This window comes from Dendrobium catenatum, unplaced genomic scaffold (genome assembly GCF_001605985.2).
Source record: "Dendrobium catenatum unplaced genomic scaffold, ASM160598v2 fragScaff_scaffold_706, whole genome shotgun sequence".
In the NCBI taxonomy this organism is placed as follows: domain Eukaryota; kingdom Viridiplantae; phylum Streptophyta; class Magnoliopsida; order Asparagales; family Orchidaceae; genus Dendrobium; species Dendrobium catenatum.
The window spans coordinates 774,099-798,655 of record NW_021319168.1 but is presented as its reverse complement, the minus strand read 5'-3'; the positions used below and the strand labels follow the sequence as shown (position 1 = coordinate 798,655).

The 24,557-nt window shown below is 32.5% G+C and overlaps 2 protein-coding genes across 2 annotated transcripts in view; one reads left to right on the top strand and one right to left on the bottom strand.

The window, feature by feature from the left end:
• The window catches only part of LOC110109709 (protein transport protein SEC31 homolog B), a 31,874-nt gene extending 14,757 nt beyond the window's left edge, over positions 1-17,117 (top strand). The window contains exons 17-22 of the mRNA XM_020840909.2: positions 6,896-7,011; positions 7,096-7,308; positions 10,535-10,663; positions 10,748-11,024; positions 13,480-13,718; positions 16,690-17,117. Coding sequence (XP_020696568.1) covers positions 6,896-7,011; positions 7,096-7,308; positions 10,535-10,663; positions 10,748-11,024; positions 13,480-13,718; positions 16,690-16,782 — 1,067 coding nt within the window. The 3' untranslated portion in view covers positions 16,783-17,117. The remainder of the gene's footprint in view (positions 1-6,895; positions 7,012-7,095; positions 7,309-10,534; positions 10,664-10,747; positions 11,025-13,479; positions 13,719-16,689) is intronic.
• Positions 17,118-18,617: 1,500 nt separating this feature from the next.
• On the bottom strand, positions 18,618-20,890 carry LOC110109722. The gene is made up of 4 exons (XM_028695908.1): positions 20,881-20,890; positions 19,913-20,057; positions 19,549-19,635; positions 18,618-18,990 (listed from the first exon to the last, which is right to left on the bottom strand). The coding sequence occupies exons 1-4, from the start codon at positions 20,888-20,890 to the stop codon at positions 18,618-18,620; spliced, it is 615 nt and encodes a 204-aa protein (XP_028551741.1).
• Positions 20,891-24,557: the final 3,667 nt, after the last annotated feature.

The following is a 24,557-nucleotide window of genomic DNA, read 5'->3' as shown; positions in this document are numbered from 1 at the left end:
TCCTCAATTTCTCTGGCTTTGATTTCGGTTTATGTAGATTGGTTTGAGGTGGAGCTGGAAGGTCAAGAAGGACAAGTTCACTTTCTTCATCTTCCTTAGTTGTAGTCTCCCCCTGAAGATGACATTTGGTAAAATAGGGGGTTTGTTTGTCAAAAGTAATGTCAGCATATACAAGAGTTTTTTTGGTGAAGAGGTGACAACACTTAACCTCTATGGATAGATGAATATCTAGTTCTAATTTTTCTCTATTTTGGTTGTGCATGTAAACATGGGCAGTGCACCCTAAGATTCCAAGTGTAAGATTATTATGGGTTCAGGATTTAGGGTAAAAAGAGGATAGAATATACATTGATATTTTTAGTTCCAAGGTTGTTGAATGTAGTCAGTTTATGAGATATGTGGAAGTTAGAAGGGCTTCCCCCTAGTAGGATTTGAGTACATTATGGTGGAATATAAGTGAACGGGTGGAGGCTAGAAGATGATAATTTTTTCCTTATGCAATCCCATTTTGTTGTAGGGTGTGAATGCATGAAGACTCATGAATGAGACCTTTTTTAAAGTAGGAGGATAAGGTTTGGTTAAAGTAATTTTAAGTATTCTCGAAATGAATTTTTTTTATTTTTATCCCAAATTGATTATGGATCATGAAGTGAAAAATGGGGAGGACTGTGAAAACATCGAATTTGTTTTTTAGGAGAATGATCCAAGTGACTCGAGTGTAGTCATCAATGAAAGATACAAACCATCGAGCTCCTGAGATGTTAGAAATTTTTGAGTTTCTCCAGATTTCACTATGAATAAGGTATAATGGAGTATCACATATCTCTTTTTTGTTTGAAAAAAAAAGAACTTAAGCTAACTCAGGTTTCACAATGAAAATATTCATTTTCTAAGATATAAAAAAGTTTTGGATACATTTTTTTAAGACATTAAAAGATGGATGTTCTAATCTAAAATGATGAACTTAAATAGTAGAATTTTTATTAAATAGGGATAATATATAATAGCTATTATTGATAATATTGGATTTGTTCAGCTCTTCTAGGTAGTACAGTCCATCTCTCTCCTTAGCTAGTCCAATCTTTTTTCCCAATCCCTTGTCCTTAAATAAGTATCAAGTGGGGTTAAATAGGACATGACACTTATGGTCACTAGTAAGTTTTTGTATGGAGATTAGGTTTGTGGATAATTGAGGTACATGGAGCACGTTTTTGAGAGTGAGGGAGGGAGATAAGGGTATGTCACATTGGTCTGCTATTGTGATAAGAGAACTATTAACAATGATGATTTTCTTATCACTTGGGCAAGGAGTGTAGTTGATGAAGTGGATAGTGGAGTGTGTCATGTGATCTTTGGCTCCAGGGTCAATGATTCATAAACCTTTCAAATGATTTCTAGAGGCATTTAATCCAATGAATATAGGAAACTTACCTGAAAGTGTAAGAGAAGAAGATGTACGTGGTTTTTTAAGGGAGACCAGGAGTTATTTTAGCTTAACAATATCTTCTTTCTTAAGCTCTCTAAAGCTGTACTGCATTTTTGGGGTGGGCTGATTTATCTTAGTGTTGGCTTGTGATGTTTGTTCTTTTGTCCACTTCTTTTGACTCCACTCATTTCTTGGGGGATTTCCATGTATCTTTTAGCACGTCTTCTTTGTGTGTATTGATTTCTTGCAATAGCTGCACCAAAGGGAGTCTTTGTCTTTAGATTTTGAGGAATCCTTACTTTTTTCTTCCATGACACCTCTTTGGTTGTCACCATTGCTGAACTTTCAACAACCTTTGGCTCCAGCGTTACCCCTCTTAGGCTTTCCTCAGCATGAATGAGAGAAATGGTCTCATTTAATGAACGTGTCTCCACTTTGCCAAATATTTGAATTCTAACCTCATCAAACTCGGCATTTATCCTACATGAAAGTCATAAACTCTATATTTCTCAATAAAGTTTTCATAATAATATCTTCTGGACACTTGGTCTCTATATATATGTAGTGATCAAGTTCTTGTCGCAAGCTTTGAAGGAGAGTGACATATTTTGTTACAATCTTGCTTCCTTATTTTGTGCTTCCCATCTTGACCTTAATTTCAAAGATTTAGGCTGTATCCTATGATGCACCGACACTTCTGCTCAAAGAGGCGTGCAGTGTCCGACACCGTGTTCGACACGACACTCGTCCGACACTCCGACATGTGTCGGACACGCCGAAATCGTGTCCGATTAAAAAATATTAAAAACAATCTGGACACGCGTGTCCGACACACGTATCTTAAATATTTTATAATTTTTTTAAAATATAATTTCTTATATTTGATGAGATTTAAACTAAATTTCTTATTTTCTATCCACAACACGAAATCAACGTCTGCATTTAATACTCATTCATCGAATATTCTCATTTTCATTTCTCTTTGGCAATGAAGGTATTTTAATCTCCTCTTTTTTGCACAATTACAAATCTTTCTCTTTTTGAACCAGAGTTGAAAGCAGTGATATTCAATGATGATGATACTGAAAGCCAAAAACAAACCTCTAAAGCTAATCCTAATAGTTGAAGCTTGAATGCTTGATGTTGTAGTAAGTGATTATTTGCTTACATTTTTGTGGTTGTACTAGATATTTTATACTAAATATTTTATATTATAAGCTAGACAAGTTATCATGTCATTCATTTATTATTGTTTGCAATTTTAATATGATATTATATTAATATATATACACTATATAAAAAATGTATTGTCGTGTCTGAACCGTACCCGTGTCCTATATTTTAAAAAAAAACGTGTCCCGTGTCCGTGTCGTGTCGTGTCCGTGTCGCCGTGTCCGTGTCTGTGCATCATAGGCTGTATCCCAATCTTTGAGAAGGTTTTCCTAGTGGCATACCAAAATATTGATAATAAATTCTACCAATAATAAGCCTTTCTTTAGACCAACTTACTATAGGCATGAACAATTCCAAAATTATCACATATTTATTACTAAATATCTATATTCTAACCAAAAAATGATCTTCATTTGGGCTGATTATTTTTCACATAGACTTAAATAATCTTTAGTTTATTCAATTAATTTTTAAATTAAATAAATTAATCTAATAGAGGTCATTTTGGTGACATTTTATTTCAATTTAATCTATTTTTGAATTAATGAATAATTATTTTAAATGAAAAATATTTAATTGATAATTGTATTGAATAAATAAAATTAATTCAACCATTCATCAACTTTTCTTTATAAAAAATATGCATCGTAGTGAACTTAAGTTTAATTAATTCCATGAATTAACTTTAACATGGATAAAACATTAGTTAAAAAAATCGCTAAATTAACTCTAATCAAGCAATAAGCACTTGTCAGATAAAGTTAATTTGATTTTAACATGCCATTAATGCAGCAACAACAACAACAACAACATCAAGCCTTTATCCCACTACATGGGGTCGGCTACATGAATCATTTTTCTCCATGGTGTCTTATTAAAAGTCAAATTCTCGTTTAAATCTAATAAAGAAATATCATTTTTACTATTTTCTAACCAAGTCTTTTTAGGTATGCCTCTACCTTTCTTAACATAAGTCAAATCTAATACCTCTACTTTCCTAACCGGGTCATCCATAAGTCCTTTAGATAGGAGCTAATTTTTAGAGTCATAGAATTCCACAATCATGACATAATCATGGAGTCCGCTTTATCTCATGCCCAAAAATTAGGAGTTTAGTCATACTCCAAGGAGTTGATTCATCTTTCCTTTACTTTCACAAATTCGGACCACTTTAAATAGTTCTTCCCATTTAAGCGATAGGAATGTTACATAAAATTTTAGATATCTCCTCTTCCTTGATGCACCATATAATCCTCAATTTGGTCAATGCTCTGGGAGAAATTAACTTCAAACATTACGATGTCAAAGGAGAACAATGAAGGCTATATGTAAGAACAATAAAGTCTGCTTGGAACTGTACCTTTCGAATTCTGGAAATGACAATGATGACTGATGCTTGTTAAGTAAATAAGGAACTATAACAGCTTCTGTTTGGTTTGGTTTAGTTGCACGAATAGGTTTCCACGGTAGGCCCAATCCTCCCCACTCTGGGTCACACACACAAGTGGATTGGCGATGCTCCTATTTTGCTTGGTTCAGACGCATGAACAGGTTTTCATGGCAGGCCCGATCTTTTAGCCGCACGCTTCGTAGTGTTTGGTCTCACACTTGCGAGAGTGGTTCTTGCTTTACTCCTCCAGAAGACATGCACAAGATGTTCGTCTCTCTCTCGATCGTCTCCTACAGACGATCCAATACGCACGAGACATTCGTCCCTCTTGATTGATTCCTCTAGACGACACTCAGGAGATATTCGTCTCTTTCGTTCGGCTCCTTCAAGCGATACGCATGAGTTGTTCTTCTCTCTTGATCGAACACAGAGGCCATGGGATGAAGCACTCTCCATTCTCTTGGTTCTCTAGGTCAGACGTATGTAGGAAAGAAAAACAAACCAAAGGGATTATGGTTTTGTTACCATGTTAAATTCAGAGAATTAGAGAAGACTTAATTTTATTGTATAAACGTATCTCTATTTATAGATCTATACAATATATTTTAATAAATAAACAAATAATTACAGAATCATGTATAATTTCCCTAATATAATCCTTCATAAACTAGCCACCTAAATATGGAAGGAGATCAACGTGATTCAGGTAAGCCTCCCACGGATCCTCATCTTAGCCATGTGATTAAGTGCCAAGGTACGGTTGAGATTTAACATATATCTATAGAGCATCTAACAAATTCCAAAAACATAAATATGATAATCACTCTACTATCTCAAAAAAACACTTCTTTTACATTGTACATACTAAAACGTAAAACATAAAATGAACCTGATTTTACTTAACCTAAATTTTGTCTTTGTCCTTATCTGTTAAAGTAGCTAACATAAAAGTATGATGAGCTATGTGGCTTGAGAAGATATGCAGCTCTAATACAAGATTCAGATGTATAAAACAATAACTAACACATATGAGTGATGATTGTGCATAATTATGAACCATGCCTATTTTATATTTAAAACATCAACCCCTTTTTTTCTTAAGCTATTTATAAAACTACGTAACAAACATATGCTCATAGAAATCTATATAACAGAATGTCTATCACGATGATATAAATAACATGATATCATTCCAGTTAATTTAAACATTTAATTTTGGATTTATCACATTGTTTCATTTGCTTGCTCATTTTTTCCTTTTAGAATCCATGTTATCTCTAGCATAAGAATGTGTCATGTCTAGATACCTAGATCTAGACCATCATCATGACATAAACATAGCCCTTCGGCTTCTTCATATTGTTCAATAAAGCCTAAGTGAAATCCGCAATTGAACTATATTAACGTCGCATTACCCCACCCGCGCATGTATCATAAACATATCATAATATATAGCAATGCCCGCTCATCATCTAACATGACATTCTCAGGCTTAGCAGATTCTGATCACTGTATTTACTTTATTGTTACATCTATCTTATATAAATTTATACTAAACAAATAATATTTTTTAATGTATGAAAGGAAGACTGTACAAATCACATGTTTTTCATTTAAAAATGTATCATTTAATAGAACTTGTAAATTTTCAAAACCTACATATCAATACTAGATTATATTAAAGAATATATAGAATTGCTAATGAATAATACATTTAATTGGTTCAAGTGTAATTGTACATGTAAGAGACTAAGTTACTTACTTTTTGAATTAGAAAAGCTGCATATCTTATCTTGTCAATGAGTTGCCTCCACGTTTCGAACACCTCGCAACCTTTTACGAGTAATATCACCAACACCAACCCAAATTCCGTAATTTGACAATTCATACAAATTTTTCCTCACACAAATAAAGATAGTAAGTTATTTCCAAGATAACATTGATTACAATTTCCTCTCTTCATATATAGTTTGAATCCTTAAAATTTCCTTCCTTTTCTGCTAAGGAATTCCTAAATAAAAATTGAATATATTTAAATGAGAAACTTTGCACAAAACAAATATATAAACAAAATGCCAAATTCCCCTCATCTTTTTCTCTCATTCCTCTCCCACCCTCTTAGTTTACCCCCTTCCCCTTCTTTCCTCTCTTCTTCCCTTCTTTTTCAATTTTTCTCTATCCAATTCCGATTCCTACACCAATCCGCCAGCACCTACGATGGTCACCCTAGGACATACCCGAAGTCCTACATGCTAGAACACTCCAACCCAAGAGCTAATAGGGAATGAATTAGTTTCAATTGGAAAGAATTAGGGATTAAATGGCATAAATTTCAAATTTTTCTCAATTGCCCGGCCAATCAACCAATGCATGCCGTGATAAGTGGCGTGGCCTGTTTTAACCCTGCCACAATGAATTGAATAAAATAATTGTACTCTTAATTAAAAAGTTTAGGAAAATAATTCAATTCAAAACTAATTTCATTACTTTCATATTCTTGCAAATTAACATATACTTCTTTATATCAAATTGATCCATTTTACTTGTAAAACACAATGGCATACTTTTGATGATTTTCCTTAAAGTTGCTATTTTAGAGTACAATTGAACAATGCATTTTTTTGTATTTTTATTTTTATTTATTTATTTATGTATTAACATTCTACCTTAGGACAATTTGGGTATTACATTGCTTGATGTAGGATGTCCAAATTACTTGAATTTATATTAATTTTTGGATATCATTATCAATTTCTATAGTCCTATCTTTGTGCTATCCACTTATACTTGTATTATGTTTTTCTCTTGTAAAACACCATATGGATCTGTCCTATTATGTTCATTGTTGTTCCTAATATAGCCGTGACAATTAATAGTAGTCCTCATCATTTTTAATTCCTTTGCAGAGAAGGGAGTGGCTAAGAGCTTACCTTTTGAAGAAAACCTGCATCAAAATGATGCCATCTATAATAACGTTGGATCTATTGCTGACACTGTTAATGGCTCACAACATTACTACCAGGTCTGCATTTTGAAATTGAAAATTGACTGTTAATTGGGGCTTTACTCTTGATGTATTTATGCCAATCCCCGTGTCTCATGGTAGGATAACGCACAACTCCAACAGCAGCAGCAGCCTACATCTAGCGTTCAATATGCTGATGGGTATCAGCAGAATTTGGGCTCATACGGAGGTTACCAACCTGCACAAATTGCACAATCAGGGCAGCAATACCTAGGATACACTAATCCAGTTCAATTCCAGCCGACTCAGTCACCTCAGATGTTCATCCCATCACAGACTCACCAGGTTCCACAGGTAAGGAATCTTCCCTGCTGGTGCTTATATATGATTATATCATAATGTTCGTCGAACTTCTTAAATGAATCCTGCCAAATTCATAGTTTTCATTAGTATAACAGTAGCTTCTCTATTGACCTAGCGATTATAAACATTGAGGATAATTAGGTTAGGTAACTTGGCATAGAAGCTGTTAAGCTTCATTCAATCAGTATTGTTGAATGCCCTTGACCGAGCAACATACGTTTGACCAACTTTTAAATAATCATCTAAAGCAAAGCTAATTAATTGTCTGATCAGCTTTGGCTATTTTTTATCCAGGTTTAAAATTGAGTAAAAGTTCAAAATAGTTCCTCGACTATCAATAAATGTCCAATTTAGTCCTAGAGTTTCACATTGCCCCATTTTAGCCTCGCGGCTATTAGAAGTTGAGCTAATTATGTCCCAGAGCTAAAATAAGAGTTAAAGTTAACTCCAAAGTTAAATATGAAGGGTATTTTAGATATTATAAGTGGATATGAAATTATATTCAGTGACAATATTGGAATCTTCCATCTAACAAATAAAATTAAACACAATTAAAGAGCAAAATGCAAATGTATTTCTTACATGAAGTATTGGAATCTGTTGTATAGTATAGTGGAAAATCTCAATTCTAGATGCAAAATATACTACATTTTCTCACCATCAAACTTGTTCTTCAAACTAATAAAAAATAACTAAATAAATTTTCATTCAAAATTGCGAGAGCTTGGTAAACATGAAGTTACGACTAGATTGCCTTGTCTTAAAGCATGTTAAACTTTCAAAATCGATAATTGTTCAAGCAATCACAGATAAATACAACAGCATTAACAAGCTAGGAATGGACCATTTTGATCATCATTTATGCTAAGGATAGCTTGCTTATTCACCATTTGTTCATGAATTGCCCTTCAAACTCGCAATGGATCAAGCAAAGAAGTTAAATATCTCCAATCAAAAGAGGCTATTTTCAGCAGAAAGAAATGAACTATTCCACGAATGATTCTGGATTGCATGGTACTTAATTTCAGTCGAATAAGCATTTAGTATAGCCAAATATATAGTCTAGCATGGATCCAGTCAGTGTTGATGCTTATATGAACTTGTTATCAACCTAATCAACAAATAAAATCAGACCGCTCATATCACAGCATGTAGTGCATATAACATTTTAACAAGTTTATTCACTTACCAACTAAAATAAAAAACACAAAGTTAACTAATAGATTAGCTTTTTAACACTATTAGTTGGAAAATAACTTCTTTAAAATTGTTATAAATATTATAATAAAAAAATATTTAGAAGGAAACAACTTTTAAGTTATTATAACTATTTTTTTTAAGAATTTGAACTATCACAATCCACAAATCATAACACAAATTTCTGAATGACAACAAAACAAAGTTAATAGAAGCATGAAAGCGATTTGGAGAATAAAGCAGTGAAGCAGATCATTAGTCAAAATGGAAATTATATCAACATTTACATTGCACAAAGTATGAAAGAGTAATCAGAAATGACAAATACCAAATATCCTCATTTACATTGCGCAGTAAAAAGACCTGCCTCGTCAAATTCCGACTATCAATTAAGTAATCTTGCTGTTTAAAGCAAAACAAAAGAAAAAAAGCAAACAAATGGAAGAGAATGGCCACAATAAAGAAGCCTCATTGAGTTTCATTCGCTAAGTTTTTACATCTCCTTGGGTTTGGGAATCACACAATCTAGGATTTCGATTTCACATGCATAAAATTACCTCCGCCATCCCACAAAATGCATAAATATATCATTAAGCTTGCTTAACCTTAAATGACACAAGCATCCCAAAAGCAAGGATTTCCCCTTCAAAAATCACATGTCAGAAACCATAACACTTGCTGAATCATGTCACGAGCTTTAGGAAATTCAAAACATCTCAAAAATTTATATGGAAACTCAATTTAGCAAGCTATTAGCCCATCATCTGAAAAATGGAAAAATTTACCAGTCGATATATATTGTCGAAGGCTGAAGCCTAAAGGGGACTATCAAACTAGGAGAGGAGAAAATGAGACATGTAGTCATCGTCGTCTAACCTCCTGCGCCTCCGAGCTTGGGGCTTAAGTTGTTGAGGGTTTGAGGCAACAAGCCTGCAACTCGAAGAATGGAGATGGGAACAGAGGCATGAAGTGAAACAGGCAAGCACAAAATAAGACACGCTCCAGTACTCCTGACCCAAACCCTAATCTTATTAATCGAATGATTATAGCTCATTTTTGGGTTAGCGGGTTGGCCTGAACCAAATCCGAAATTATAAACAGGTCAGATACTTGAACATGAACCTGACCCATATGCTAAATAGATCTATTTGAACCAGGAATTTTCTGGTTGGGTCTGGGTTAGATTTTTGGGTCATGTCATATTTTGCCACCTCTAATAGTCGAGAATAGGGGTTGGGCTCGGGATGAGGAATAGGGAATAAGAAATAGGGATTAGGTTAATATGTTAGATTTAGGAGTTGAGACTATCGAATTTGAAACGAACGACTTAAAAAAAAATATTTTACTGATTTTTTAACATCATAGTTGGTTTGCCGGTCGAGCAATTCAATTGCCGGTTCAAACTGATCTCTTCTCATTTTAAGCAAATTCAGCTATGTTAAACGCCCAATTTGGCCGGCCAGCCGGTTCCTGGCTCAACCGATTGGATAGATGGTCCGGTCCAATTTTTAAAATCTTGGGATAAATGTTTGTTATTGTATTGGGCCTATTGGCTATGACATCTTCTAATTGTGCATCAGCCTATCAAAAAATAAACTTCCTTACTAGTGATCTTGATTTTGTTTTAATTAAGATATTCCTTATCTTCTTTTTAGTTTCTATTTTTTGAAATGTTCCGCTCCAATATTGTACAAAATGTATACCTGGTACTGGTGCATTTAGAAAGTTAGAATTAGACCTGAAAAATTTAGAAAGTATTAAAAATGACATTTCTTATTAGATTTAAATTAGAATTTGACTCTTAATAGGTCGCAATGAAGAAGAATGATTCATATAGTCGACTCGTGGAGTAAAGACTTGATATTATTGTTGTTGTAAACTTGTAATCATTTTTGTTTCCAAGTAATGAATGAAATTGACGAACTTCTAATTTGTAATTTCTTTGTTGCTTGATTTTTTTTATTTGTAAACTAACATGCTAATCTTAGCTTGTCAATTTTTTTTTTTAAATTCCTTTCAGCAAAGTTTTGGACAATCTCCTGCACCTGCTCAGCCTGCTTCGAAGCCATTTGTTCCTGCAAACCCACCTGCCCTTAGGAATGCTGAACAATACCAGCAGCCACCTACTCTGGGCTCTCAATTGTATCTGGTTTGTATAGTTACTATAGTAAGCAGCGTAGATATTGTTATTTATTAGTGCAGTAATTTGATTTCTTTTCATGATCATTTTTAGGGAGTTCCTAATCAGAATTATCAACCTGGACCATCTGTACCAGTTCCTGCTATTGGTTCACTGCAGCCAGGATCCGTTGCTGGCCATAGGTTTCCTCAGCCTGGAACATCTCCAGCACCTAGGGCATTCATGCCAGTTACTAGTTCTAATTTTGGCCAGAATACTGGTCTAAGTCCCATTCAACCCTCTAGTCCAACGCAGCAAGTGCAACAATCAGTTGTGGCTCCTCCAGCCCCTCCTCCTACAGTGCAAACTGTTGATACTACGAATGTCCCTGGTAACCACTGGTGCATTCACTTGCATTTTTTACATACTGGATTTCACCAGGCTGAAGTTATATTTGTGATCTTAAGAAACAAAACTTTACTCTTGCTCTATGGTTGACAGTTGTGTTAGCAAGCACAAAATACAGCCTTTCATAGTCTAGCAGTTAAATCCGAAAATGATCCACTCATATTCGTATGTAGTTAGTTTAGTCAAATCGTATCATATTTCTTCAATTTAGTCTCTTGATTATACAAAATTAATTCCAATTGATCCTTTAGGAATTAAATTGAGATCAATTTTATATAATTGAGGTATTAGATTAATTTTGTATACTCTAGGGGTTAAATTATAGAAATATGACACTTCAGAATTAAATTAACCACATGCATAGCCTTGGGGGACTGTTTTGGAATTTAATTTTAACTTAATATTATAACTGTGAAATATGTCACTGTTTGGAGAGACAATGGCTTCTGCTAGCATGATCCATGATGTGGGGCTCACCATATGAGGAATATTCCTCTCACAATGACGGATACTATTTTGGAATTTAATCTAAACGTAATATTATATTGTGAAACATATCACTATTTGGAGGGGGACAATAGCATCTACAAGCAGGATCCATGATGTGGGGCACACTATTTGATGAATTCCTCCAACAACCATGACCAACCCCCTCCCAAAACTTACTTCTTGTTCTTACTAAGATTGAAAATTGTGTTATCAAACACAAAATACAGCCTTCCATAGTCTAGGAGTTAAATCCCAAAATGGTTCACTCCTATTCGTATGTAGCCAGTTTAGTCCAATTGTATCACATTTCTCTAAATAGCCCCTTGATTATATAAAACTAATCCCAAATGGTCCTTTAGGAATTAAATTGAGATCAAATTTATATAATCGAGGCATTAAATTAGGAATAATTTTGTATAATCTAGCTATTAAATTGTAGGAATGTGATACTTAAGAATTAAATTGATCACATGCGTAGTGGTGGGGGGACTATTTTGGAATATAATTTTAACTTAATTTCATAAATGTTGGAGTAGTTCCAGTGGAAGGATAAGATTAGAGAGAGTCGCCTTAGATGGTTTGGTCACATTAAACGGAGGCCTTTCAATGACCCGTTAGGAAAGTTGAGGTATTAGATTTGACTTATGTTAAGAAAGATAGAGATAGATCTAAAAAGACTTGGTTAGAAAATATTAGAAATGATATTTCTTTATTAGATTTAAATGAGAATTTGATTTTTAACAGGACACAATGGCATAAAAGGACTCATTTAGCCGACCCCATGGACGTAGAGGAACGTCCGGTTGGAGGCAAAATCCCGCAAAAAAACTCGGTATTATTAGGTATTATTTGATAATAACGAGGAATAGATCAATACCGAGTTATACCGAGCAATACCGAGCAATACCGAGTTGTACCGAGTTTTTTCTAGGAAAAACTCGGTACAACTTTTGTATAACTCGGTATTGCTCGGTATAGCTTGGTATTGGGTCTTCACGTGATGGTATTCCTCGTTATTGTTTGGTATTGCTCGGTATTTGCTCGGTATTTCTCATTTTTTGGCGCGATTTGGCCTCCGACCGGACGTTCCTCTACGTCCGTCGAACGTCCGGTCGGAGGACGTAATAATTGTTCCTTGTAGTGGGACAAATGTTTGATGTTGTTGTTGTTGTCATAAATGTTGGCCCTTTGATGAACGAATTAGGAGTTTAGATTTATTAGATATGACCTATGGTAAGAAAAATAGAGATAGATCTAAAAATATTTTTTTAAGAAAGTATCAAAATTGACATTTGTTTATTAGATTTAAATGAGAATTTGACTCTTAGTAGAACACAATGGAGAAAAATGATTCATGTAGCCGACACCACGTAGTGGGATAAATGTTTGATGTTGTTTTTTTTAATATTATGACTGTGAAACATGTCACTATTTGGAGGGACAATGACATCTGCTAGCAGGATCCATGATGTGCGACACACAATTTGAGAAATATTCCTCCAAGCCTCTCTGTCATTGGATGCGAAGTTTTGTTGTCATTCAAGATCAGTTGGAATGAGAATGTATTATGTAAATTTTATAATATATTTTCTTTATAACTATGTTCATGACCATGATTTCTCTTGATCGGCGCATGGCTTTTGGATTAGTGCCATCTGTCACATGATTTGTGGCAGTGTTCAGCTTGAAACTTAGAAGTGAATTATTGTAGTTAGTATGGGAAACTTAGTAGTTATCTATAAATTCAAGCAAATAACAATTTGGGCCATAATTTTTTTCAGCCTATTCGTTTTTCTATCTTTGTTGGACATCTATTTTGCATATGTTAATCGTTTCCTTTTTGAGATAACTTCCGGGTATATGTTTTTAAGGAAGTGATTGCATGAAGTTTTTTATGCATTATATGACAAAGTCTACTCTCTGTTTTCTGTTGTTCTGTACTTGAACAGCCGAGCTAAGGCCAGTCATTGGGACCTTGACTAGACTATACAATGAGACGTCAGAAGCGCTAGGTGGTCAGCGTGCAAATCCAGCTAGAAAAAGGGAAATTGAGGACAATTCAAGGAAAATTGGGGTTCTTTTTGCAAAACTTAACAGCGGGGATATATCTCCAAATGCCTCATCCAAGCTTCGTCAACTTTGTCAGGCCTTGGACGCTGGGGACTTCGCTAGTGCTTTGCATATCCAGGTACAGATGGTTAATTTTGAATCACGATTGCAAAATTCTTTGTAAATAAAATTATTCTTGTTCAGTTAACCATGACTCCTTTGATTGTTTTAGCTGTTGAATTAACCATGAACGTGAAAGTGCACCCTGCGCTGATACTTGAACATCTAAATACTGTTCAGCTTGCATTTTATTAGCCTTGACCTTAGTATTTGTTATGGAACTTTTTCTATTAGCCTTTCTGATCTTTAATTTCTTGATTAAACACTTAGTTCTTTACTGAATAGGACTGATGATTTTGCCCACTTACAGAACAAAAAAAATAATATAATGAAATATATTATAAATTAATAAAAAGTGAAGTAAAATTTATTTTTTGAAAGAAATGCATAAATATAGTTTTTAGGATTATATGAGAGTTATTGAGATTTAGAAAGTTATGAGGGATTTGGAAGTAATTTGGTTAATAAATTTTTTTAATAGAAATTTGAAAACTAAAAGGATTACAAATAGTTTTAGATGAAGTATTTTGGTACAAATATTTAAAAACAAAGGAGTTGCTCAAGATTGTGCTAATTATAAAGAAATTGAATTTGTGAATCATGTATTGAAGTTATGGGAGAAAATAATGAAACACGCGCTGTAAAAAATCACACAAGTTGTGGAGAACCAATCCATTTGGCTTCTTATTAGAAAAATCTGCTATGAAAGTGATTTTTGTTATTAAGTTAATTAAGGAAAACATATAAGGGGCAAATAAAGAATTATCATAAGTTTTTTGTTGATCTTTATAATGTGAATGATTGAGTATTTAAAAAATAATTTTCATGTGCATAAAACGTAGAAATGTTTGGTAAAGATATGAAGATGTATTAAAAATATGTATGATTGAGCATTACATTGTGTTAGAAACAATTATAAAGTAGCCAAAGAGTTTTCAATTATAATAATTTTTCTTTAGGGGATAAGAATTTAGTTGTTGGCCATTAAAAGAGAAGCATAATACTAAGTGTTGTAGAGATGAGGATACTCAGGTGGATGAGTGGCTTTATCCTTAGAGATAGGATATGAAATGAGCATATACGTGAAAAGGTTGGAGTAGCGCCAGTGGAAGATAAAATTAGAGAGAATCGTCTTGGATTGTTTGGTCACATAAAACGACGGCCTTCCGATGACCCGGTTAGGAAAATAGAGGTATTAGATTTGACTTATGTTAAGAAAGGTAGAGGTAGACCTAAAAAGACTTGGTTAGAAAATATTAGAAATGATATTTCTTTATTATATTTAAACGAGAATTTGACTTTTAACATGACACAATGGAGAAAAAAGATTAATGTAGCCGACCCCACATAGTGGGACAAAGGCTTGACGTTGTTGTTGTTGGATAAGAATTTAGTCCATATTTTCTTTAGTGGATAAGAATTATAATAATTTTTCTTTAGAGGATATGAATATTCAAAATTGGTGCCTCAATATATGCATTTGTCATATGATATCTTTCTAATTTGTGAGAAACTTATTAAAATAAGTAAAAAGATAGAATTATGGTTTATAAGTTAGATGACTTTGATTTAATAGAATAAAGATTGAGTATATAATATATAATTTTATGTGTATGTTAATAATTATCAGTCAACTTTATTAGAAGCTAAGATGACACAGGTATGAGATGTTCAAGTATTTTGAATTTTTATACAAAAGAATAGAGATATAGAGGAGTATAAAATACAGAAGTACTTGGCTTTATGTTGTAGATAATATCTGGGAGACTTTTAGATAATTCTTATTAAATTACAATCAGGCTGGCAATGTTATATGGATCGATCATTAACAATAGAAACTAGTTGTTACTTAAGTTGAGCATAATAGAAATGAAAATGATAATATATATATATTCATTTTCTGGTAAGTCATTTGACATATTTTTTGGGCAAAAAAATGTATCACTTCTTCAACATGGTAAATACGATGATTTTTCCAAACTTCTTTGTAGGCTCTATTGCTATGATATCGAGAATTGAAATCTCCTCGTCTCAAAATTTTGACTTGTACAGTTTTCTGTTCACTGCAGAACTTTTCATTGTTTGATATGTACTGATGATTCCTAGAATGTAGAATGTAGTCACAATTTTCTTTTTTTCAGAATTGACTAACCGCAATCTTTGTTGGGAATCAACTTACACTTAAAATTAATTTAAATCTTATCAGTTCATCAATTGTGATCTGTCACTCTTGATGAATTATTCTGTGCGGACGCCGAACGCCGTCCAGAGTTCAATGAAAATACGTCACGTCACCCCCTTATCGGTACCGCAGCTCGGTACTAGATGACATGGCTGCACCTGATTTGCCTCTGGACGGTAAGCTGTGTTCTGATGTCCGCACAGAATAATCTCTCGTCACTCTTATATTTACAATTTCATACTGATAAAACCTGTTAAACAACCAAATGAGAAACTGATGACCGAGCTTTTCTACGGAAAAAATATTGGCTCAGAATATGGTGATCAAATTTTTGCTAAGGATGGGCCTCAAACCTTTGGATTTTCTTTTAAACGAGTGTAGTATAAATTATGATTTATCTTTTATGTATCTTACTCATGTCAAAATAAATCTATTCATTCTAATAAAATAGTTGACGTGAAAGGCTGGAGTAGCTCCAATGGAAGATAAGATTAGAGAGAGTCGCCTTAGATGGTTTGGTCACATTAAACGGAGGCTCTCTGATGAGCCGGTTAGGAAAGTAGAGGTATTAGATTTGACTTATGTTAAGAAAGGTAGAGGTAGACCTAAAAAGACTTGATCTTTCTTTATTAGATTTAAATGAGAATTTGACTTTTAACAGGACACAATAGCGAAAAAAAGATTCATGTAGCCGACTCCGCATAGTGGGACAAAGACTTGATGTTGTTGTTGTTGTTGTAGTATTCTAATAACATAGTTGATTAGGGTGCCTTATTCTTGACCCCAAAACTTCTTTCTAATCTCACAGGTTCTATTAACTACAAGCGACTGGGATGAATGCAATTTCTGGCTTGCAGCTCTGAAACGAATGATCAAGACAAGGCAGAATGCTAGAATGTAAATCAGAAGGAGGGTATCCATTGGTAGGGGCTGGCCCCTGTACACAACATACCATTTATTATAAAATCATAAACTTTTCTGCTTAATTTTATTATCAATTTTGTTTGTTTGTTTGTTTAGCCCATTGTGTTTAGGCCAGTTCATAAGAAGTCAACCATGCCATAGAACAGTAGAGTCGAAGATTCTTTGTCACAAAGTCCCCTATTTTAGGGTTTCTATTTGTTTTTGTCAAAGGTTTTGTTTAGATTTGCCTCTGTGAATTTTAAGCTTTGCAACCAATGGTTTGGTATTTGATGTTTCAGCTTTTCTTTCACAGCAAATTATGAGCTACTATTATTATTTTTTTACTTCATATCCATAGTTTTATTTATTCTTGCTTCAGTCACAATATGCAAATATTTTCCAAGGTTTTGTTTGGAACAACTTTCTTGCTGCTTTCTAAAGCAGTTTTACAGTACTAAAATTTCAAATTCAAATATTTTTTATACTAAAAAATTATTTTATAAAACAGTAAGAAAGTTTTCCTAAATGAAGCCTAAGTTCTAATATTTTCACAAACATGATATGAAGTGGTTGGAAAATTACTGTGTTTCATATGGATCTCACATGCACACAGCAAGTGCACCTGCATGTGTTGAAACCATAAATATTAGAAGAAAAAATTTGAAGTAAATGTTCTTGTTGCATCATTTCACCATTTCATAATGTGTAGATGTCTAAAATGATGGAAAGTGCTCAAGTTTCACTCCCATGAACTAAAATCCTGTTCCAATCTCAGCTTAGGCTTTGTTTGGGACGGTTTTTTTATAGTTTTTTAAAATGAAGTTTTAGTTAAAAAATTAATTTTTTTTTCTAAAATTTTATTTTAAGCAGTAATAAAAAAATCGTCACAAAAAAGCCTTAGGGGCGGCTGAATTATTATCACCACCATCATCATTTTAAGCCTTTTTATATTATAAAAGGTTTTTTTGTGATAGTTTTTTGTATTTTTTTCCTATTTTCATGAAATTTTTGTGTTAAAAATTGATTCTATAAAAAAATTATTCCAAACAAGGATTGGGATAAATTTTTTATTGTTTTATAAAGTAATTTTTTAATATAAAATTTTTTAGTTATATTATAAAAGGTTTTTTTGTGATAGTTTTTTGTATTTTTTTCCTATTTTCATGAAATTTTTGTGTTAAAAATTGATTCTATAAAAAAATTATTCCAAACAAGGATTGGGATAAATTTTTTATTGTTTTATAAGGTAGTTTTTTAATATAAAAATTTTTAGTTGAGAAATTTTTGAACTAAAAATTTTAAAAAATAGTAAGAAATCTATCCTAAATGCACTGCAAGGGTTTTTATTAACAAATTCTCAGTTAAGTATCAATTTGTTATTACTGAGGTGTTAAATTTGTTCTCTTACAAATAATTTCTAACCAATTTAGTTCATGTTGTTTTAGGCTTGCTCTTTATCCCCTTCATTTGTAGTAAAAAATTTTTTGAGTTTGAATTTTTTGTACTAGAAAATTATTTTAAAAAGCAGTATAAAAGTTATCCCAAACAAAGCCTTAATCCTTACCATCAATGTCTTTACATAGATTTATATTTTTGTTTATGCATGTCTCCATTCATTAAAAATTGGATCATGAATGCACATTTTAATGTAAAAATTAGTGAAGACAAGCCATTTTTCATACCAAGAAGAAATCAAAAGAGTAAGATTAGTAAATATTTGATAAGTTTGTTAAATATTAAAACTAATCTCATTTACATTAATTTTTTTATAATCAAACTGAAAGTAATAACCATAACTCTTGAAGAAGATGCATAAATTAGTTCATATATGTTTCAGATCCTGTTGGTCTTGGCTAGAAGAATAATGGTGCCAGAGGTCACTGCAGGAATGAAGATCTCATCAGGTATGGATGCAGTGGGACCTGGAATTATCCTCTTGGCAAGCAAGCCAACAACTGGAACACCAAATATGTAGAGAAATATGTCTTTTGCTCCTTTTCCAATTTGAAAATATTCTATTTTGATTACATTTTGGATGACCTGCTTGAGCTCCTGATTGTTCAGAGGGAAGCTCTTGTTGGCAAATGCACCTCTTTTGTCCAGAACTGCCTGCAAGGAAGATGAAGTGGAGTTGTAAGTTCTAATTATTCTATAGAGAGAGTGATAGATGTTGGAGAAGTGAGATGCTTGTGTTGTATTTGTATAGCTTGTTAAGGTTTATGGATGATACAAACATATAAATTGGCATAAGAAGCAGTAAGAAAATCGTCTCAAACGAAGTGTAAGGCTTCGTTTGAGACGGTTTTCTTCTTGCTTAGTATAAAAATTAAAATTTTTGTACTAGGAAGCTGCTTTAAGAAGCAGAAAGAAAGTTGTACCTAATGAAGCTTAAGTCTTTGTCATAATGAGATGGTAAATAAGGGTTATCCTAAATATTGAATTATATCTTGAATATCCGATAACCATGATCACGACTCCGCCTCTAGCAACCTCATTGCCTCTTCATTGATAGCTAGATAGTACACATTATCAATGATCATTGAGGCACTTGCCTTGCCTCTTTCTCTAATTAGTTTGCCTAGATGGTCTCTATTAATACTACTTTTTGACACTTGACATAAACACTCTCTATCAATAATTCAATTTAAAAGTTATAAGCTAGTGATTATTGTAAAATATATGGTGTTTTTGCAAATAAATAGAAAAAGAAGAAGAAGAAGACACACAAAGGAAAACCAACCATAAGAAAAACAAGTATATATACAAAAAATCACTCACATCAACTTCTTTTTTAAGATTTTTTTTGGTAGGTAACTTGAATTGCATAGCCCCTTTCTTTTCACTTAGTAGCCTGAGAACAAAGAGTAGCACAAAACAAAAGAAACTGATCACATAACTTTGCCTTCTTGTTTTGGTCTACTAACTATGACAATGGTAATTAAGATTTCGTTTGGGACAACTTTTTTATTGCTTTCAAAAACAGCTAGATCTCTTGTGCAAAAAATTCTAATTTAAGAAATTTTTATACTAAAAAATTGCTTTAGAAAATAATAAGAAAACCGTCCCAAACAAAACTTAATATTAGATTTTGAGCATCTAATAAGTCATGAATAGTATAGAGAACTTACTCCACAATCTCATAAATTACATGGTAGAAATCATCCATAGTTTCTATGGTGCTCTCAAGACTAGTAAACTTCGCATCCAATACATCTTGAATTAGCCTTTTTATGTCAAGTTGTTCCTTTTGCAGCAGGTCTTTCTCTCCAGCCACTAAGCAAGACTATGATAAGTTAGTGAATACTTTGAAATAATATTTTTATGCTATGATATTCACTGAAAAGATGTGTTAAATGCATAGAAACTCATTTAAACTTAGCTTATTTAAGAAAATTTGCATAAAATTCGACAATAAGAGTGCCAATAAATGATATAAACCGCCTATCTAATTTGGATCTGATCTAAAAAATTCAAGTTCAGATTGACCCGTTTAATAAAACAGTGAGATGCATTAGCTAAATAAAGTTATGGTTCTTGTATGAAAAAACAAAGTAGTTAGAAAGTTTTCTCAAACAAACCCTTTGTCTAAATCTTGCATAAAATTGGATAACAAACTACTAGATCTTAATATTGATTGTCATAGCTCTACATAAAAGTTTAGATATGCTAATCTTACATTAATAAAGTTTGAAGTGAAATTCATAGTTTTTTTATTGCAAAGAGCATAATCATTGAATCTAACAATAAATAAATCATTTTATTTTATTTATATTTTAATATAAAATTTAAAATATATATATATTTGATATTCTAAATAAGCAATGTTTTATTTTTATTATAATAACGACAAACAGTGATGGGGTCCATTGTGATGGTAACAATTGGTCGACAATAATGAGCGGTGTTTAAGGTGAATTAAATAGATAAAATAGAGCAACTAAAAAACATTATAAAAGCCATTTTGAGTATTTTCAAAAAATATAAATTGAATATATTTTTTAAAACTATATAAAAATAAAAATAAAAAGCATTCCCAAATGGCATCTACAATATAATTGAAATGAGAAGAAAATTTCATTACTTAGCTTCCTCAAACCTTGCCCCATTTGTTCCTTTGCTAGTTGGCCAGACAAGGAAGGAGTAGAGAGAGAGAGAGAGAGAGAGAGAGAGAGAGAGAGAGAGAGAATAATATATATAATTATAAAATAATATAAACATAAAAAAATTATATTATAAATTATTTCATAAGACTCTTCTCAAATATAAATTGAAAGTCCATGGTCCTAATTATATCTTGATCAATATTTTTTATTAAGATGAATTTTAAAATATTTGAATCTACTTTGAGATGAGTGTAATACAAATTAATCATACATTGCACTCATCTTATATTAGATTCAAAGATTTCAAAGCCCATTGTATTGGGGCAGAGTGGTGGGTGGCGATCAAGCAAGCTTGTGATGTAGATTCACTCAAAAGTGAAGAAATTTGGTTTACACTCAAGATAAACTACTTCACGTTGTTGCAATTCGGAATACCGAGTTTGTGATTTTGATGATAATAAAATTATTGATTGTCTCTTTATTCTCCAAGTATTTGTAGTGCATATTTACTTTTGTGTGTACTAATATTTCAGGTATATCATATTCCGTGCAACGAAAAATTCATATTTCAAGTCTGGGTAAAATAAGATAGTATTTTGCAAGTTTTTTGTAATTTTTCCTTTATTTTTATATTTCTTGAGTTAAAGTCATGTAAATGTATATGCTAAATTAGTGATCGTGCACACACACGGGGGAGTGAAAAAATGAATTTAAAATTTTGACCTAATCGTATATTATGAACTCGATCGTACTGTCCGATCAGTTATTCAGAAGATTGATTACAATAACTAATTGAGTAATTAATATTTTTGAACTAATTGTATTGTATGAGCCAAATCGTACAAGATGATCAGTTTAACTCAAGAACACTAGCAGCCAATCAGATTGAGGAAAGTATTTTAATATTTAAATTTTGAATTGATCGTACTATACAAACCAAGTTGTATTATATGATATTTAAATTGTTGCTTAAATTAATCACTATGCTTAGTCAATCAAATCAATGTTTATCTTGGTTCTTCCATGTGTCTTTATTGATCTTTTGGGTTGCTTTGTGGAGAAAGTCTTCAAGGCTGAAGATCGTCGGGTTCTCTGTCTCACCAGGAAGGTGAAAAAGATTTCGAGTTCTCTACCTCACCAGGAGGGTGAAAAGAATTTTAGGTTCTCTATCTCACCACTCACCAGGAGAGTGAAAAGGCATCTGGTTATCAACTCTATTATGGAAGGGTGGAAGTGATTTTATAAGGGCTTCTATGTTTTACTGTGGGAGCTAAATGAGAGCCACTAAAGATTTAGTGCAATACTCAGAGAGGAGGACTCTGGGGAGTGGACATAGATCGAGGTTTGGCCGAATCAATATACAATTTATGGTGTGCTCATTCCTTCTATTTCACACTTTTATTTCTTGCATTTTTATTTCCTACATATCATTTTCATGAAATTTGTGATGATAATATTGTGATAGCTTAGGATTGTTTTTTGTGAGCAAGAGAAAATAAAAACAAAAATCTAAAAATAAAGAAAAAAGTTTTTATGTTCAATCAAGAACATATAAATTTTATTTTGCTTTTAATATTTGCTTCTGCTTATGTTTTTGTTTAAACATTATGATGTTACCGCTTTGGCCTAATGATATCACCGTTTTATCTATTTGGTGTAACTTTATAGGAGACCACCCATCCTAAAAATGCTAGAATATGAGCACACTTAACTTTGAAGTTTTCAATAGAATACCAATAATAACATCCAAAAAGTGCCTCAAATTTTAAAAGTTTAGCCTTATTTTCCTCTATGAATGTTCTGATAGGCAACACCTCATGGCTTCAACTTTCTTAAGCTCAACATTAAAGTTTTGTTTGATACAATTATATTGGTGTTATGTTATATATATATATATATGAAGTAAAAAGACATGACTGCCCTTTGGTGAAGTGGAAGACAGTGAAGTGAAGAAGCCATGGCCATAGAAAATGGGATGACGCCTAATTTCCACACAAAATGGTGAATTATAACTCTCAATCCATTATTATTTCTCCCATTGCCTTCCCACTGCTTCTCACTTCAAGACAAAACTTACATTAGCAAATTTCCTATATGATAGGGAAAGAATTATTTATAATTCTTTTTTTTTTTGGACTCTGTTGGAGTTTTATTACTGGTCTCTTCTCTATTCATTTATATTTTTTTTATCTGACAATGATAGAGTTATAAATAAGGGTGTTAATACCATATCTGACGAAAAATTTGGACCCGAATTCGACCTAAAAAAAATTAAATTTGAGCCAACTTACATAAAGTTTGGCTAAAGTTTAGATCTTCTTAAGCGAATCGAAAAAAATTGGTTTGGATTCGAAAAAATTTAATTGTATTAAATTTATTTTGGGCAATTTTAATTCCAAATTGGCTAGAATTTAGATGATTATTGGATGAGTCTTAAATTTCTAATATAATTATTAGATTTTAGGCTCAAAATATTGTAATACAATTCAACTTATTTAGAGGTGGGCCGGGTTGGGTTTGACATAGATCATCACAAATGTGCATAAAATCATTTGCAATATTGTTTTTCTTATGAAAATACTAAGACAACTTTTTTGAAAAGAACTTGAATATCTTTGGCTAATTTTGGGTATAAGAGATGAGATATTTATCATTTTGTTGCAAGTAAGATAACTTATTATATTTTACAAGGTTGTAATTTTTTCTTATAAAAATAGCTATTGTTAAATGTTGTAAGCATAGAGAGAGAGATCACCTTAAATTCAAACAAGGACAAGTACTTTTTTTTTACATTTAGGCCAATTAAGGTAGACTCACGCACACATCGTATACATAAGACTCGAACTCATGCCAGGACCTCTTGATTGATAGTCTAAGCTCCCAACCAACAGATAAAATTGAGCAGTGTACAAGAACAAGTACTAGATAAGTTAAATATAGCAGGTAATGGACATGATTGTTTATGCAAAAAAAAAAAAAACAGGAACTAATCTAATTTAAATTGCTTGCACTAGTACTACATATGAGTTACAAAGGGAGGCCATTCTTCGAACTCTGTTGGCAGTATAAGAAAGTTAGACGTCCCTCATAAGGTAAAGATGTTATGAACTAAAAACAATAAAAGAAGCAAAGGCAAAAGGATGGTTAGAGAAGCCATTGAAAATGGTTGGGGCAATCTCTTCTTCAAGATGAAGGTGGCATGACCATGGAGTGACAAATTAGGTAGTGGTCAAAAAGATAGTGGGGCATGAAGGATGGCTCGAATAGGCATCCTCTTATAGGTGAAATGATATGAATCACTATAATTTATGCACCAATATTATATTATTAGTTTCTTCCTATCCTAATTTCTCATCTTTCTAAATTAGAGAGATTTAGAAAGATTTCATATCTAAATCAAACTCCTAAATAAATATTTTTTTTTACTTTTACTAATCTACGTGATCATACATATATCTCATTCACATTTATTATCATTTATGGAAAATTCTATGATTCATAAGAAAATTCGCCATTCTTTGAACTATGAGAAAACATTGGACGCCATTCTTCGAACTCTGTTGGTAGTATAAGAAAGTTAGACATCCCTCATAAGGTAAAGGTGTTATGAACTAAAAACAATAAAAGAAGCAAAGGCAAAAGGATGGTTAGAGAGCAATTGAAAATGGTT